Below are 17,051 nucleotides of genomic sequence, written 5' to 3'. Positions count from 1 at the left end.
GAAGATGGCTGGGGCGGGGCTGAGACCAACACTCGGTTACTGAACTGCCCCGCTGCACTCCTATCTTTGCCCTAGACTGCTCCCCAAAGGCTAGTGGATGCATGTGTGTGAACTGGCTGGAGCGAACTAAAGGCACTCAGTGCTTCCATAGCCTTAATTTTGGCCTTTAAGCGGGGAGACAAGTGTTGTGGGCTCTCCAAAGGAACATATGGGAAGAAATGTTTCATTGCTAAATTAGGCAACACTAATTATAAACAACTAGTGGTGGTTCCCTATAATTGTTCATGGCACCATGTCTTTCCACACCCCTGGGGCTTCCCAGGCTCTGTTCCCACTGCCTCCAATGCCTTCCCCTGTCTCCTGCCTTCCTGATTGTCTCAGACAAGCGTGCCTGCTCCCCCGAAAGTCAGGAAAATCTTTTTCCAAATCCATTTTCATTTGGCCTCTTTGCTTTCATAAGAAAGTTCAGTAGCTCCCTCTTGCTTCTAGAATAAAACATATGTCTGTCAGATGTGGAGCTATAGGGGGTGAGGAACACATATCAGCCGCTCAGTCGGCCTCCTTCTAACTGAGGCCAACGGGAGGGAGGCAGGTGGTAGGAGTCACAGATGTGTTGCCAAAATGGCCCCAACCCACCACTCTTCCGAGTCCGTGCCCTTGACAATGTGCCTTTCTTGCTCCTTCCATGAAGAGGTGAAGCCTGTTTCCCGCCTCCCTTGAATCTGGCTGGACTTGTGACCTGCTGTGGCCAAAACAAGGTAGTAGAAATGGGGAGCTTACCCCTCAGCTTGAGACCCTGCCTAGGCGCGTGTGGACAAGCCTGGGTAGGCCTATTAAGTGATGAAACCCATGCAGCCACGACCCCAGGTCCCCCAGCTGACAGCCACCCGTCCTCCAGACATGTGAGAGAGGGCATCCTATCAACTGGCTCCCAGCCACCCTGCAGGCTGACCGTGGATGCATGGGTGAGCCCAGCCACAAACCCGAGCCTGGCCCAGGTCAACAGAACTGCCTAGCTGACTCTACTAACTTTTGGGACGATTTGTTATGTGACATTATTTGGCGATCGATAACTCATACATAAACAGACAAGGCTACAGGGACAACCCATGCTTAACTTATGGGGGATTGGGGTTCAAAGCTGGACTCTCATGATGACTGGGGCTTCCCCAAAGAACTGCAGCGGCTGTAGAGGTATCCAAGTGAACACCTGAGGCGCGGCCCCGACCCTGGGGATCTCCAAAGAGACAGCCCAGGCACACCCCTCCTTTCCACATCGCTGGCCTTTCGCTAAAGGGATTTGGTCATCCCTCTCGCCCTCCTTAGCCAAAGGCATGTCCTTCTGTATGCACAGTGTAGGTATACTGAGTAAAATGAATATAACAACTCTCATTTATTGATACCTACTGAGGGTTGAGCACTGTGCTGAGAGGGGTGCCTCAGCACCTCTGTTATTGTCCCCATTTACAAAAAGAGGAATCCGAGGCATAGGGATAAGAAGTCACTTTTCACGTAGGAGGCAGTAGGAGAATTTACACTCAGGTGAATGTTCCCAAACCCCTGCTCTTACCCAGAACCCTTGACTATCATCTATTCCTGACTAACAGAAAAGTGCGGACAGAAAGTGTGATGGTTAATTTTATGTGTCAATGTGGCTGGACCAAGGGGTGCTCAGATATGCGGTCAAACATTATTCTGGGTGTTCCTGTGTGGGTGTTTTAGATAACATTAACAGTTTTTTAAAGTTTATTTATTTTGAGGGGGGAGAGAGAGAGAGAGAGAGAGAAAGTGTGTGTGGGAGGGGCAGAGCGAGAGAGAGAAAAGGAGAAAGAGAGAATCCCAAGCAGGTTCTGCACTGTCAGCACAGAGCCCAACATGGGGTGCAAACTCACAAACCGTGAGATTATGACCTGAGCTGAAATCAAGAGTCAGACACTTAACCGACTGAGCCACCCAGGTGCCTCTGGATAAGATTAACATTTAAATTGGTGGACTTTGAGTAAAGCAGATTGTGCCCCACCTTAATGCGGGTGGGCCTCATCCAATCAGTTGAAGGCCTAAATAGAACAAGAAGAGTGACCTTACTGAGCAAGAGAGAATTCTCCAGCAGACAGCCTTTGGACTTCATCTGCAACATTGCCTCTTTCTGGGTCTGCAGGAGGCTGCCTTTGGACTTGAACTGGAACATCAGCTCTCCTGGGTCTCCAGCTTGCCAGCCCGTGCTGCAGATTTGGGGTTTGCCAGTCTCCATTGTTGCATGCGCCAATTTTCTATAATAAATCTCTCTCTCTCTCTCTCTCTCTCTCTCTCTCTCCATATCCTTTTGGCTCTGTTCCTCTGGAGGACCCCAACCAATACAAAAAGTAACTGAGTTTTCACTGGCTCTTTAGCTCGCTCATCTGTTGGTACCACTGGCCAGGTTTTCTGGTACAACATTATCTGTTACTTTGCAACGTGATTTTTGTTGCTGGCAGAAAATGCTAACTGATCACCAAGCTCATTTTCTTTTCTTTCTGGGATCCGGCTAAGCTCCATTTCCAGGTCTCCCTTGCACTGGCATGCAGCCATATGACTGAATTATGCTAACGTGATGGAGGCACACGGATGCATGCTGCGTCGGTGCATAAATACCACCCACGAGTGTCTATCTGTGCTCTTTCCCCTCCTTTAGTTTGACGTGGACAAGCATGGTAACTTTGGAAATGTGTGTCACAGATGAAAGAAGCCCACATCCCTGAATCGCTGCTTGGAGGGGAGCTGTTCCTCTAGAATATGTGCAGGAACTGGTAGGTGAATTATAAATAACTTTTATTGTTAAGCCACTAAGATTTGGGGATGTATTTCTTATAGCTGCTGGAATAACCTGAACTTGTAAACTTAAAAAAAATTTATTTTTGAATGTTTCTTTATTTTTGAGATGGAGAGACAGAGCGTGAGTGGGAGAGGGGCAGAGAGAGAGGGAGACACAGAATCCGAAGCGGGCTTTGGGCTCCGAGCTGTCACCATAGAGCCCAATGCAGGGCTCGAACCCATGAACCGTGAGATCATGACCTGAGCCGAAGTTGGACACTTAACTGACTGAGCCACCCGGGCGCCCCTGATCTAGTAAACTTTGATTTTAATCTTATTGAATAGTTCTACCATATTTATATTAGTAGTTGCTGCTTGATCTCTTATCTGGAAGGAGACATTCAGATAGTAAGTAACTGAAAGAAACGAATTTGAAAGATACCGTGAGGACCAAACAGATGACAACAAGGGGGACAGCAAGGATGTTGGATGACAAGCATCAGAATAAGGCCATCCTCGAAGAGCAGAAAAAAGTCTATCTTGTCTGATCTCTTATTCTCTACCCTCCTCGGAGGTTTGTGTGGTGCATGGGAGGGCCTTTGGGCATTGGCCGATTTAATGGACCTTCTGAGGCTGGTGAGCAGAAGTGATTCTGTTAATGGCATGAGACCTGGATGACATTTTGGTGTTTCTATTTTGGCTCAGTTTATGTTTACTATTATTATTATTATTAAAAAAATTTTTTTTTAATTTTTTTTTCAACGTTTATTTATTTTTGGGACAGAGAGAGACAGAGCATGAACGGGGGAGGGGCAGAGAGAGAGGGAGACACAGAATCGGAAACAGGCTCCAGGCTCTGAGCCATCAGCCCAGAGCCTGACGCGGGGCTCGAACTCACGGACCGCGAGATCGTGACCTGGCTGAAGTCGGACGCTTAACCGACTGCGCCACCCAGGCGCCCCTATTAAAAATTTTTTAATGTTTTATTTATTCTTGAGAGAGAGAGAGAGAGACCAAGCACTAGTAGGGGAGGGGCAGAGTGAGAGAGGGGCACAGAATCGGAAGCAGGCTCCAGGTTCTGAGCTGTCAGCACAGAGCCCAACGTGGGGCTCAAACTCACGAGCCATGAGATCATGACCTGAGCCGAAGTCGGATGCTTTACCAACTGAGCCACCCAGGTGCCCCCATTATTATTCTTTTTATTTTAATGTTTGTTTATTTGTGAGAGAGAGCATGGGTAGGGGAGTGGCAGAGAGAGAAGAGGATGGAGAATCCAAAGCAGGCTAGGTGCTGATAGCAAAGAGCCTGATGCTGGGCTTGAACTCACAAACTGTGAGATCATGACCTAAGCCAAAGTCAGATGCTGAACTGACTGAGCCACCCAGCTACCCTGTTGTTGTTGTTGTTATTATTATTATTATTATTATTATTATTTAAAAAATACAAACTGGCGACCTGGGTGGCTCAGTCAGTAAGCATCTGACTCTTGATGTCTGCTCAGGTCATGATCTCACAGTTTGTGGGATCGAGCCCCACATCGGGCTCTGTGCTGACGGTATGGAACCTGCTTGGGATTCTCTCTCTCCCTCTCTTTCTGCTTTTGCCCCTCTCTCTCTCTTTCTATCAAAATAAATAAACTTAAAAAAATACAAACAAATTCAATGAATAACATAATTGCATATGAATCTCATATGGCTACCACCCAACTCTATCAAAGCCAAATGTTTCCCATACTTCAGATTTTTTTGTGTGAGTATGCTATAGCTTATTAGATCAGCCATTTACTGATAGACATTTGGTTATTTTTATTCTTTAGTCTTGTGCATGTGTGTACAATTAACATTATGCCATATTTGATTACGCTTTTTTTTGCAAATCAGCCTAAAGAAAAATACAGATTCACCCCCCTCAAATTGCTTAATATATCTGTAAAAAAATGATAGTATCCTAGATAACCACAATGCCATGATCACACATAATGTAACTAACAAAATGGTAGTGGTTTTTCAGAGAGAGCAGGAAGACAAAGCCCTTGCTGCGATGGTAGAATGAAAACTAAGGCAGTGGCAGTGTGCAGAGAAAATAGGAAATTGATTCAAGAGACATTTTGGGAACAAGGGTGTCATTCAGCAAGATTTGGTGATATAATGAGCACTTCTAATGTTGTTCTCTTAAGATACCTTCAGTTTTCCCATGAGGGTAAATCAAATCTCGTTCAACCATGTACCTACTTTCATTCTATTATAGACCATATAGTTTTTAATTTTAAAGCATATGCCTTGAGGAAAACGAACCCTTGAAGGAACACAAGGGCAGGTAGAATAAAGAACACATACCCCATTTGTCACGGAGACTCTGGTCACAGCACAAAATTAAACGGCAGAGCGAATATGTAGTACGGTTACAGTCTCTGGTCTAATCCCCGTCTTCCTGAGCAAAGCAAAGTGTGGAGTTCTGTGCATGGCTAATTAAGGCACCCTGGGTATTCTCATGACCAAAGGAGTGTATAATTACAAGGGTGCATTCCATGTATTTTTAACGTTTATTTATTTTTGGTACAGAGAGAGACAGAGCATGAACGGGGGAGGGGCAGAGAGAGAGGGAGACCCAGAATCGGAAGCAGGCTCCAGGCTCTGAGCCATCAGCCCAGAGCCTGACGCGGGGCTCCAACTCACGGACCGCGAGATCGTGACCTGAGCCGAAGTCGGACGCTTAACCGACTGAGCCACCCAGGCGCCCCTCCATGTATTTTTATATAGGGATAACTATTTAAAAAAATTTTTTTAAATATTTATTTATTTTTGAGACAGAGAGAGAGAGCATGAACAGGGGAGGGTCATAGAAAGAGGGAGACACAGAATCTGAAACAGGCTCCAGGCTTCCCAACGCAGGGCTTGAACCTGGACCGCGAGATCATGACCTGAGCCGAAGTCGGACGCTTAATCGACTGAGCCACCCAGGTGCCCCGGGATAACTATTTTTTCAAGAAATAAACATTTACAGATTCACTCGAAGACCTCCTTGGGCCCATACCTCTCTTTGCTTCCTCGTAAGTGGCCACTGTACTCAGGCGATCCTTGGAATCCCTGTGCATGTTTCTATACAATTACTTTATAATCAGATGTACATAAGCATATATGCCACTACTTGCTTGTTTTCCAACTCAGTATACGTGTTTCCTTGTATACAATCTTCTTAAAATTTGCTTTTTGCACTTGAATTTCCGAGGTTCATTCATAGACTCTGGTGCGTTCATTTTTAGTGCTGTGTAGCAGCACTGTGTGTAGTCCATTTATAGATAGGCTGCAATTTACTTGTTCGTCCTCCTAGGGGTAGGCATTTGGATTGTTTGCAATTTGCTTGCTCTTGCAAATAATTTGAAAGGAAACATTCTTGTGCGTTATTACCCAGTGCATGTTTGTGACCGTTCCTCTAGGATATGTATGTAAAGGTGAAAACAGGTTCTTTGAATATATATGACCTCCTGCAGAGTGGGAGAGTGCCAGCATTTAGCATCATCAAACTTGACCTTTTTTGCTCATCCAAAGGTTGTGAAATGGTATTTCATTGTTTCACTTTGCAATTTCCTCATTACTAGGAATGCTGAGCATCTTTTCATACACAAGTTAGCTCAGGTGTTCTGTTAATCATCTGCATATAACCTTGGTCCATTTTTTCTATGGAGTTATTTTTTTTCATTGACTTGTAGCTGTTCTTGTTTAAAAAAAAAAAAAATATATATATGTTTATTTATTTACTTTGAGAGAAAGAGAGAGAGAGCAGAGGAGGGGCAGAGAGAGAGGGAGAAAGAGAATCCCAAGCAGGCTCCACGCTGTCACCACAGAGCTCGACATGGGGCTTGATCCCACGAACTGGGAGATCATGGCCTGAGCCAAAACCAAAAGTCAGACACTTAACCAGCTGAGCTGCCCAGGTGCCCCTGATTCGTAGCTGTTCTTTATTGGATACTAACCCTTTTGTTTCGTAGAACTTGTTGCACATAAGCTCCTGGTCTGTGGCTTGTCCTTTAACTTTGTTTATTGTGATTTTGAACCAAAATGTTTAATTTTAACTTAGCTTTCTCAATATTTTCCTTTTCCTTGTGGCCTAGTGTCTTGTTTAAGGAAGCCACTCCTATTCCAGGGTCATAAGGACATTTTCTTGCAGTTTACTTCTAAAAGATTTATAGGGGCGCCTGGGTGGCGCAGTCGGTTAAGCGTCCGACTTCAGCCAGGTCACGATCTCGCGGTCCGTGAGTTCGAGCCCCGCGTCAGGCTCTGGGCTGATGGCTCAGAGCCTGGAGCCTGTTTCTGATTCTGTGTCTCCCTCTCTCTCTGCCCCTCCCCCGTTCATGCTCTGTCTCTCTCTGTCCCAAAAATAAATAAACGTTGAAAAAAAAAATTAAAAAAAAAATAAATAAAAGATTTATATACATTTAGGTCTTCATTCCCCTAGAATTTGTTTACGCTCTGTGGGTGATACCTATTTTCCCATATGAATAACTAGCACCATTTATCGAATATCACTACATCATCCTTTTTCCATTGTGTTTATTGCCATCTTGGCCATATTAAGATTCTTTTATGTGGTGGTCTGCCTCTGGGTTTTCTATCCTGTTTCTTTGATCTTTTTTCACTCCGTGTGCTAACGCCGTTCTCTCACGATTATTATGGTTTTGTAATGTTTGATATGTGGCAGGTAGAATTTCCCCACCTTGCTGTCGTGGTTCATCTTCCCCTTTTATTTCTTCTTCATTTTCATTCTCCTCCTCCTCCTCCTCCTCTTTCTTTGTCTTCTTATTGTACTCATGGCCCTTTGCTGTACCATATCAATTTTAGGATCAGATTTTCTAGTTTCACAGAAAAATACTATTGAGACTTTAGTTGGAATTGCATTGAATTGACTTCATATCTTTATATGGTTCCATCCTCCCATCTGTGAACTTAGTAGGCAACGCCATTCATTCAGGACTTCTTCTATGTCTTTTCTAAATTTTATAATTTTCTCCTTACTGTTCTCATGTATCTTTCCTTAGATTTACAATGATTTCATTGGCTATGAGATGTGGCATGGTGTCAGATAAAAGAGAGGATAGGCAGAATTCTTATTTCATCCAGCATTAAAGAGAATGCCATCAAAGTTTCAGCATTAAGAATAATGTTCGTAGGGGCGCCTGGGTGGCTCAGGAGGTTATGCCTCTGACTTCGGCTCAGGTCATGATCTCATGGTTCGTGAGTTCAAGCCCCACATTGGGCTGTCTGCTGTCAGCACAGAGCCTGGAGCCTGCTTCGGATCCTCTGTCTCCCTCTCTCTCTGTCCCTCCCCACCTCACACACACGTTCTCTCTCTCTCAAAAATAAATAGCATTGTATGTCAACTCTACTCCCCCGGCCGTCCAGAAGAAGCACGTTTGCTGTAGATGTTTAAATAAACAGTGTTTATCTTCAATTCAATAATTATCTCTTCAACCGCACCCAGGCTAGATGTTATCACATTCGTTGAGACTTCATTCCAAGTGCAATTGGTTCCTTTTTTATATTCATGTTTATTTTTGCTTGTGTTTCCCCATCATTTATTTTTCTTTTTAAATGGATGTTATCCATGCATTTATCCCTCGAAGCAAACAAAACATAACTTGCTTTATTGTCTTTTTCAAGTCTTTCCATAAAACTAATTTCACCTGGTATAAATTCACGTCCTGATTTTTAAATTGTGTTTGATGTGTTTTTTTTCCAGATATTTTGGAATGTTAGTTTGTAGGCTTAGTTTGAGTTGCAGGGTATTTTTTCCTTTTCTTCCTCTCTCTTCCTTTGGGCTCTTTCCTCGTTATTGTTCCCTTGGTTGCTTTAATGGGCTCCTTAGCTCTATATCCCACAGCCAAGTCTTATAATGACGTTTTAGGGCTCTGGATTCACAGAGATACTGGAGATATGGGGAATTCATTCAGCAAGCCAGTGAGAAACTTGGCCAGGTTCATGGACATGAGGCTGTCTTTGCCTTCCAGACTCCAGTCTCCCTAGGTCTATACATATTCTTACATAAGCAGAGCTCTATATGGCTAGCTACGGTCTGTTCAGCCATGTCTTTGGAAAAAGAAGCTTTCATGTCACATGAAATGCAGAGATCAGTCATATTTGCTGGCTCATATCCAAAGGTCTCTACAGGTAAGACTTTGGAGTAAGCCCAAAGGTTTGGATAGGTAAGCATGTAGAGCTGCTTCTGGGGAAAACCTTGGGTCTGCTTGCAATCATCTAGTACTTTCTGGAGAAGTGAAGAGGCATTCCATCTTCCTGATGCTAGATGCTAGGCTCTTCAATTTTCCCCACAGATCAATCTTGTTTCATGCATTTAAGCTTTCTCTGGATATAACTCTTCTTTAAATCAGCACTGCAAAAACAGAGACATCAGACTCTCTCCAGAAAGTTTAACCTTCAGCTCCTGTTGTCTCGTGTCAAAGGCTCAGATGAGAGAATGAAGGGCTAAGAAAGATGGGTAAAGTGTTGGGTCATCCATTAACTCCTTTGGAAGAAACTCCCCTCGTTTTCTATCTAGTTGGGGAATCTTTGACTTAGCTCCTATAGACATCCCTTCACTGAATTTCACAATTAATATTTGCTGCCATTTAGGAAATGCCTACCACGTGTCATGCTCTGAACCAAGTATGTGTCTCTAGTCCCTTATACAAACTTCCATGGTGGAGTTTCAGGCCCAGTTTACAGATAGGGGGAACTGATTCAGGGATCACTTAATCTATGCCAAGCAATTAACATGACACTACATTTGTCCATCATAATCTGCTGTGTTTTTCTCCCATAAGGAAAGAATTATTGCCACCTGAGTACCATAGAATCTACCTATATGGCATGCATAGCATTTGTTTCCAAAGTAGAAATAACAATACAACATACAGATTTCTTCTATGATCTATACAATTCTCTCCATAACCCCCAAATCTGTGTTATGTCTATTTCTTTTAGCTGAGGGGAAAAATTTAAATAATGAAGACTTGCCTAATCCAGGTAAGGGACCAGAAATGTTTTAAAAAAACTTTGTGGGGGTGCCTGGGTGGCTCAGTCGATTAAGCGTTGGACTCTTGATTTTGGCTCAGGTCACGATCTCACAGTTTGTGAGATTGAGCCCCATATGGGGCTGTGAGCTGTCAAACATGGAGCCTGCTTGGGATTCTCTCCCTGTCTCTCTGCCCCTTCCCAGCTTGTGCGCAGGTGTGCCCACGCTCTCTCTCAAAAATAAATAAACTTTAAAAAACAACTCTATGGTATTTCTCCAATGGCTCAGTATAGCTCACAAAGTTAAACTGTGTTGGATGTCACTGTGCTCTGATTTGGATAGAGAGACAGTTGATTACAAGCAGCCACGTTTGAACTAATATGGGCTTATGAGGTTTTCTCAAAGCTCACATGAGACAAAAAGTTAGATTAGGTCTTTGAAAGCAGTTTAAATTTTATTATCCAGGAGGTGATTTCAGAATCAGTTCATAAAGACAGACGGGAAAGATGTTCATGCATTTCTAAACCGTTAAATGTCACCAGGGTAAAATACTGGTTTCCATCAACGGGCAAATAACCAACCAGAGATGGCCGTTTTTCCCACATGTTCATTTTTGACCTGTCACATAGAGTTCTTCAAAATGAAATATGACTTTTAATAAGAAAAAAAGTTAATCACTAAAGATCTTTCTTTTTTTTTTTTTTTTAATGTTTCTTTATTTTTGAGACAGAGAGAGAGTGTAATCGGTGGAGAGGCAGAGAGAGAGGGAGACACAGCATCCGAAGCAGGCTCCAGGCTCTGAGCTGTCAGCACAGAGCCCGACGTGGGGCTCGAACTCACAGACTGTGAGATCATGACCTGAGCTGAAGTCGGACGCCTAACTGACTGAGCCACCCAGGCGCCCCCTTTTTTATTTATTTATTTATTTATTTATTTATTATTATTATTTTTTATTTTAGATCTTTCTTATTGGAAGGTTTAACTAACACTATCAATCACACGAGCCCACGTGGAGATAAACGTTCCTCAGTATCCATTTACCGTTCTTCCTTCCCTCACCCCCATTTGGGTTGTTTGAGCAATAAATGTCTTCTCTCTCCTGAATTTATGGTAAACTTTTTGTGGCCACGAATTGCATCGAATCCCAAATCTCTTACTCTTTAGGGCTTAATAGATAGAGCGTGCTGCACCCTTGTGATGCTCCATAAATATTGCCGATGGCAGGGATGACATTTCAGTGGTGAATGCCTGTCAAAGAAATGCTATGCAAGAGGGATTTTTATGGACAGCAGCACGGTAATGGAATACAGATCTGCAATGCATCACCAAACATTGACCTAAAACCGAGCAAGGCTGGAAAATTATTGACAAAGCGTGGGCTGCAAACCTCGGAGGAAGCGGGAAGCTCTGAAGTGGACGGATGTCAAGGCCACTCAACATCTCGGCATGGCTGACAAGGTGTGCCGCCCATCTATCAACCAGCCAATCAACATTTACTGAATGCCAGCGAAGAAAAACATGTCATGCTAGATCCTGATACCACACAGGAAGTCGGTTATATCTGTTCTGCATATTAGTGAGGTTCATTAAATGTGCGTGATTTTCTACTTTTTTGCAATTTGGATTACTACTACTACTATATTATTGCTTTGCTCGGCCATCTGTATTTTCCTGCTTGCAAGCTAGGAGGAAATTTACTCCTTTTGCAAATTTCTCAACTGTGTTTCAAATATATCTCTAGAGCTCAGATACTGCATGTAATTATTAAATGGTTCACAGTAGAATAAATACACTTGCTCTGCTTGAAAAGGAATAATCCTACAAAGTCAAATTTAGCACCGGGCAAGAAATTCTAATATCCCCATCCTCTAAAAGCAGTTCTGCATATGCATGAAGTTTGCTTTCATAAACGGTCCTTGGCTGGGAGTTTTAAATAGGCTCTTGAAGAAATGCACACTTGAAGGTGCTCACGCCCAGAGGAGAGCACCTGAAGAAACCGGCATGCCTTCGTGGCTGCAGAACTGGCCAGAGACACACGCTGGCACGGCATTGAACACAGCTCCAGCCAAAGGCAGGTGCTGGCTCAAGACTCCCGGAGCCTCGGGCAGCAACATTCCCTGAGTGCAGTGAGAGAAGGGTCCTCATCTATGCCTCGGGCCCAGTTTCTGACCCAATCACAAAATCTCTCCTCCTTTCTCCTAAAGCCTGCGTGATGCACACCTCTTCCATGAAGCCTTCTTAGAATGCTGCCCCCTGTCCCGGGCTCTAACTCCCAGGCCAGGTGTCCAGGTTACCTCCTGAACGTGTCTTCACCTCCCGCTTCCCCTCCTTCACCTAAATTGTACCCTCAGCCTGGAATATACTCCTTAACTCTACCAGTTACCTTCCTTCAAATCCTAGAGCAAATGCTACCCGTTCAGGGAAGCCTATCTCTGCTTCTCTGGCTAGAGATAATTTTGCATTGTTCCATACTCTCCAAGGCATCTTTGTTATGAGGCGGTGCGTATAATGACCCCCTCACTGGTGTCAAATCCTGTCTCCACCACGTATTAGCTGTATGATCTTGTCCACGTTACTTAGCCTTTCTATGCCTCCATTTTCAAAATGGGGATAGTCCTGATAAGAGTTCTTTCTTCCTTTTTTTTTAAATTTCTTTTAATGTTTATTTTTGAGATAGAGAGAGACAGAGTGTGAGTGGGGGAGGGGCAGAGAGCGAGGGAGACATCAGAAGCAGGCTCCATGCTCTGAGCTGTCAGCACAGACATGCAGCTCGAACCCCATGAACCGTGGGATCATGACCTGAGCCGAAGTCGGACACTCAACCCACTGTGCCCTGATAATAGCTACTTCAAAGGTTTATTATGAGAATTAACTGAATTAATACATGCAAAGCACTTAAAACAGTGCCTTAAACACAGTAACTGCTTAATAAGCTGCTATTTTAGCCCTAGCTACGCTTAGCACTGTGGTGATTTGGGCATCTGTCTCCACTCATAGGACATTTTGCAAGCTCCTCAGAAGCTCGCATATCAAAGCTAATAGTTTCATAAATACCAAACTAAATTATGCCCCATACTTTTTAAATTTACTTCTTATTATGGAAAAAAAAAAAACCCCAGAGATCTACAAAAGTAGGCGGAAATCTCATGTACCCATGATAAGCATTAGCACTTACTAACCCATGACCATTTTATTTTCTGTATTCCTCCACTCATCTCCTTCCTCCTGTCCCAAGCCCTAAGTTATATGGAAGAAAATCCCAGGCAAATATTTCACCCGGAGGGAATTCTGAATAAACTTATCCTACACGCATGGATAGGATGTTATATTCAACTTCTCCTTGGGCCAAGAAGGAATCATCTCCAGGACAGACCCAACTTTTCAGACCACAGGTCCTGCTAGTGGTGTGGGCTTGGACTTTGACCCACTTTCCTTCCATAAGCATTTACAATAATAATTATGTTTCGAGAGACCATGATTTGAACTGGTACCATCCAGTCTTTATAATGACAAGATGGTGGATAAGGATCTTTGAATATGACTTGATCATTGGGAAAAGCCCTATTTATAGGTCAAAGTGGCTCCTGTGTCTTGAGTCAGTGGCTTCCTAATAAGCAAAGATCCTACATGCTTGATTCATTATACTGTGTCTCAGGCAATTGGACACTGGGGAATTTTTACCACCGACAATGAAGAATTGTGTTGCAAGAAGCCCCAATTCGCCCTAGTTAGACGATTTTAACCAGTTTAAAGTTGAACTTTCAAGAACAAGTTCGCAAATGAAAGTATTTAAAATAGAAGCCAATTCTGTTTGTTTGTTTGTTTGTTTGTTTGTTTGTTTGTTTAAAGAATACTCTTACAGCATATCACACAGGGAGACTTGCTTGGGGTGGTTGTGCTGGGTTCAGAAAATGGGCCGTGGTGGGGCGGTGGGGGGGAGGGGACCATTGTGTTGGTTATATTTTTGTGCCTGCATCAATCCACCAAAGATTAATTTAGTACCTACTAGCTGTAGAGAGAACAAATGACACATGTATTGCTCCTGCCCTGCTGTCATGTGGACAACTGGTAAGCAGTCATGTTGAAGCCGGGCACCCCCTCTTGGTCCTCCTCAGTGCAATGTTCCAAACCACCATTACCCGTTAGGTCTTGCCCCTGGCTTAGTGACATCTGTCTGGGGACTTCACATCTCTGTGTCTGAAAAGGGTTTATTTGCTAAGGGTAAGTTAGGAGGTCGGGTTGTAAGTTGTGGAGGGTATGAGATGCTTCATGTCAGAAGTTCTCAGACCTTTGGGATACACCCTCATCTCCTAAGCACACCCTTTCGAACACGACGTGATAATTTTAAAGCTGTCGTAGAAGAAGCTGATGAAGAGTAAATCGTGCTGTTGAACATAGGTAATGATCTTTTTTAAAATGTTGCAAATGTGACTGGTTTTTCTCCTTTCTTCTTTTCTGCATGTTTTGTAATTGCCAAACCCCCAACTCGTGTGCCCTTTTGTGTCCCCCAGTCACACTCTGGTCAACTTGCTGACTGTAGGGACAGAGTATAAGTCACCTGGTCTGCTGGGGACCCATATCTGGCCAGTCTGGCCATCATGCTTTGTGTCTTTTATCATAAAAATGTTGCTTATAAAAGAATGGTACAGTTTGGATTTAAAAACCTGTCTGTGGGGCGCCTGGGTGGCGCAGTTGGTTAAACGTCCGACTTCGGCCAGGTCACGATCTCGCGATCCGTGAGTTCGAGCCCCGCGTCGGGCTCTGGGCTGATGGCTCGGAGCCTGGAGCCTGTTTCCGATTCTGTGTCTCCCTCTCTCTCTGCCCCTCCCCCGTTCATGCTCTGTCTCTCTCTGTCCCAAAAATAAATAAACGTTGAAAAAAAAATAAAAAAAAAAAAACAAAAAAAACAAAAACCTGTCTGAAGCTTGGGTTCAAGTGTTGGCTCTGACACATCCTAGTCTGACCAGGGAAGAGACACACAACCTCTCTGAGCCTGTTTCCTTCTCACCGAACAGAGAAAGGCATTTATTTTGCCTACACGCGTTTGCCATGGAAGTGAAAGAAACGAGTAGAGTGATGTACACATATTATTATACCATTAATTGAAGTTCATATGTTCTTATGAACTTTACCCAAGAACATCAATAATAGGGAAGCGTTAGGTTTAAAACCTAGCCGACTTTGAGTAAGCAAGCCACACGACTTTATTTCTCAATATTTCTTGTATGCAATCAACCGTAAAGGCAAGAATTTTACTTGGAGAAAAAAGAGACTGCATGTTTACATGTTTAGTAGCAAAACAGGCGGAAGAAAAGTCACACCTTTGGATGGACCATTGGGTACGTTAACATGGTAGGACGCCAAGCAATGCTTCGAACCTATGGGTTGATGACACTGCATTGCGTATTTGGAAATGGCTAAGAGAATAGATCTTAAATGACCTCATCACAAGAAAAAATATTTCTTTGGTACTATGCATGGTGTCAGATGCTAACCAGACTTAATGCAGTGATCATCTTGTGACATATGCAAATATCAAATCACTATGTTGTATACCTGAAATTGATATAATGTCATATGTCGATTGTGCCTCAGTTAAAAAAATACTTCAAACCTTTGCCAATTATGCTTACTGCTCCATTGCAAGGAACTACATGAGCACTTATAAGGTTACAGCAGAAGCATTTTTCCAAAACACATAGAAACAGAGCAGAGGGCCAAAACAGTTGTCTTCAACAGATCAAGTGGAACGAGCATGTTTTTTATCATCTTATGGTGGGTTGAAAAGGATTTCTTATTATTTCTATTTTCTTTTGTCTTTTTAAAAATGTTTATTTATTTTTGAGAGAGAGACAAAGAGAGACTGAGGGGCAGAGAGAGAGGGAGACATAGAATCCAAAGCAGGCTCCAGGCTCTGAGCTGTCAGCACAGAGCCCAGTGCGGGGCTTGAACTCACAAACCATGAGACCATGACCTGAGCTGAAGTCAGATGCTTAATTGATTGAGTCACCCAGGCGCCCCATCTTCTATCTTTAATAAAGTGGCAAATAACTCCCAACTCATCCAAACAAAATAGTCCAAGACCCTTCTAGAGGAACATTGCCATATTAACAAACTCCAAGAATTTAGAGAATGTAGCTATGACGGAGAAAAATCACAGTATAATTTAGGGAAGCACTAAGATTATTTTCCTGGGAATAGCCAAGTTTTCAAAACAGAGTCAAACAAAACCCCCAGATCTAAAGTCAAAGGCGGCTCCCGAGGCCCAGTATACCTGTTGAACCAGTCGTCTGTGTATCGAGGGTAGGGGTAGGGGTCATTGCCGCTGAAGTCATAGCTCGCTTCCGCGTTCTGAAAAACACAAGGCGTCTCATTAGGTCAGTCAAGCCAGATGGACAGGCCAGAGAGGATGCTTCAAGACATGACTGTCTGATGCTTACAGGTCCTCTGTGGAGTGCTGTGTTAATGTTCCTCCCTGGGCCAGCCCTTGCAAAGGGGTGACAGAGCTGGTGTGTCCTTGGATCTCTCTGTCCCTCCCTTTATCCTCTTCCCAGACTTCCTCATTCCATTCTGCTTCAGGCCCTCAATGAACTAGCAAATTTGAGTCCTGTGCTCTCCAGGACTGTCTCCATTTTAAGTTGAGTTACCATCTGTGGGTGAATGGGCTTCACCTAGAATCCAGGACTTATGTTATGCTTCCTTGGCTTGATGGTCAGAATGCTCTCGGTCTTATGTCACAAGTGAGGCAATCTCTGGAGTTTTCTTGCTTTGTGCAGAAGGCTCCCTGCTTCAGACTGACCTAGGCTTGTGTCCTTTATATTTATGGGTGTTAAACCTCTGCCCAAGCCCCTAACATCAGCACAGTATCAACCTCACTGAGTCACTCAACAAAGGTCAGAGTCTAATATATGCCAGTGATTATGCCAGATATGGGAACGCCCTTGTGTAACTTACAGCCTAGCTGGGGGCACAGACATCAATCAAATGACCAAACAAATAAATATACAATTATGAACGGGGAGTACTCTACACCCTACAGTATTTGGTTAGAAGTTTAAATTCTATGCATCTAACACCTCCATTTTTCCCCTTGGGAGTCCCCCCCCCCCCCCCCAGAAATCAATTACATATCCACTTAAATAGTTTTCCATTTAGGTCTTTAGTTGGCCGACCTTTTATTTTGGCCCAAGATGGGAAATGATCTACCATCTTTTGGAGACTAATTCATCCTTCCCACTGCTTTCTCTGCTTGC

General features: G+C 43.6%; 1 protein-coding gene across 1 annotated transcript in view; it reads right to left on the bottom strand.

Moving 5' to 3' along the window:
• The window catches only part of PCSK2 (proprotein convertase subtilisin/kexin type 2), a 281,880-nt gene that overhangs the window by 58,505 nt on the left and 206,324 nt on the right, over positions 1-17,051 (bottom strand). The window contains exon 6 of the mRNA XM_040447755.1: positions 16,073-16,149. Coding sequence (XP_040303689.1) covers positions 16,073-16,149 — 77 coding nt within the window. The remainder of the gene's footprint in view (positions 1-16,072; positions 16,150-17,051) is intronic.

The sequence above is a fragment of the Herpailurus yagouaroundi genome, unplaced genomic scaffold, assembly GCF_014898765.1.
Source record: "Herpailurus yagouaroundi ecotype Mexico unplaced genomic scaffold, PumYag 196, whole genome shotgun sequence".
Classification (NCBI taxonomy): domain Eukaryota; kingdom Metazoa; phylum Chordata; class Mammalia; order Carnivora; family Felidae; genus Herpailurus; species Herpailurus yagouaroundi.
This window is presented reverse-complemented; position numbering and strand designations above follow the sequence as displayed.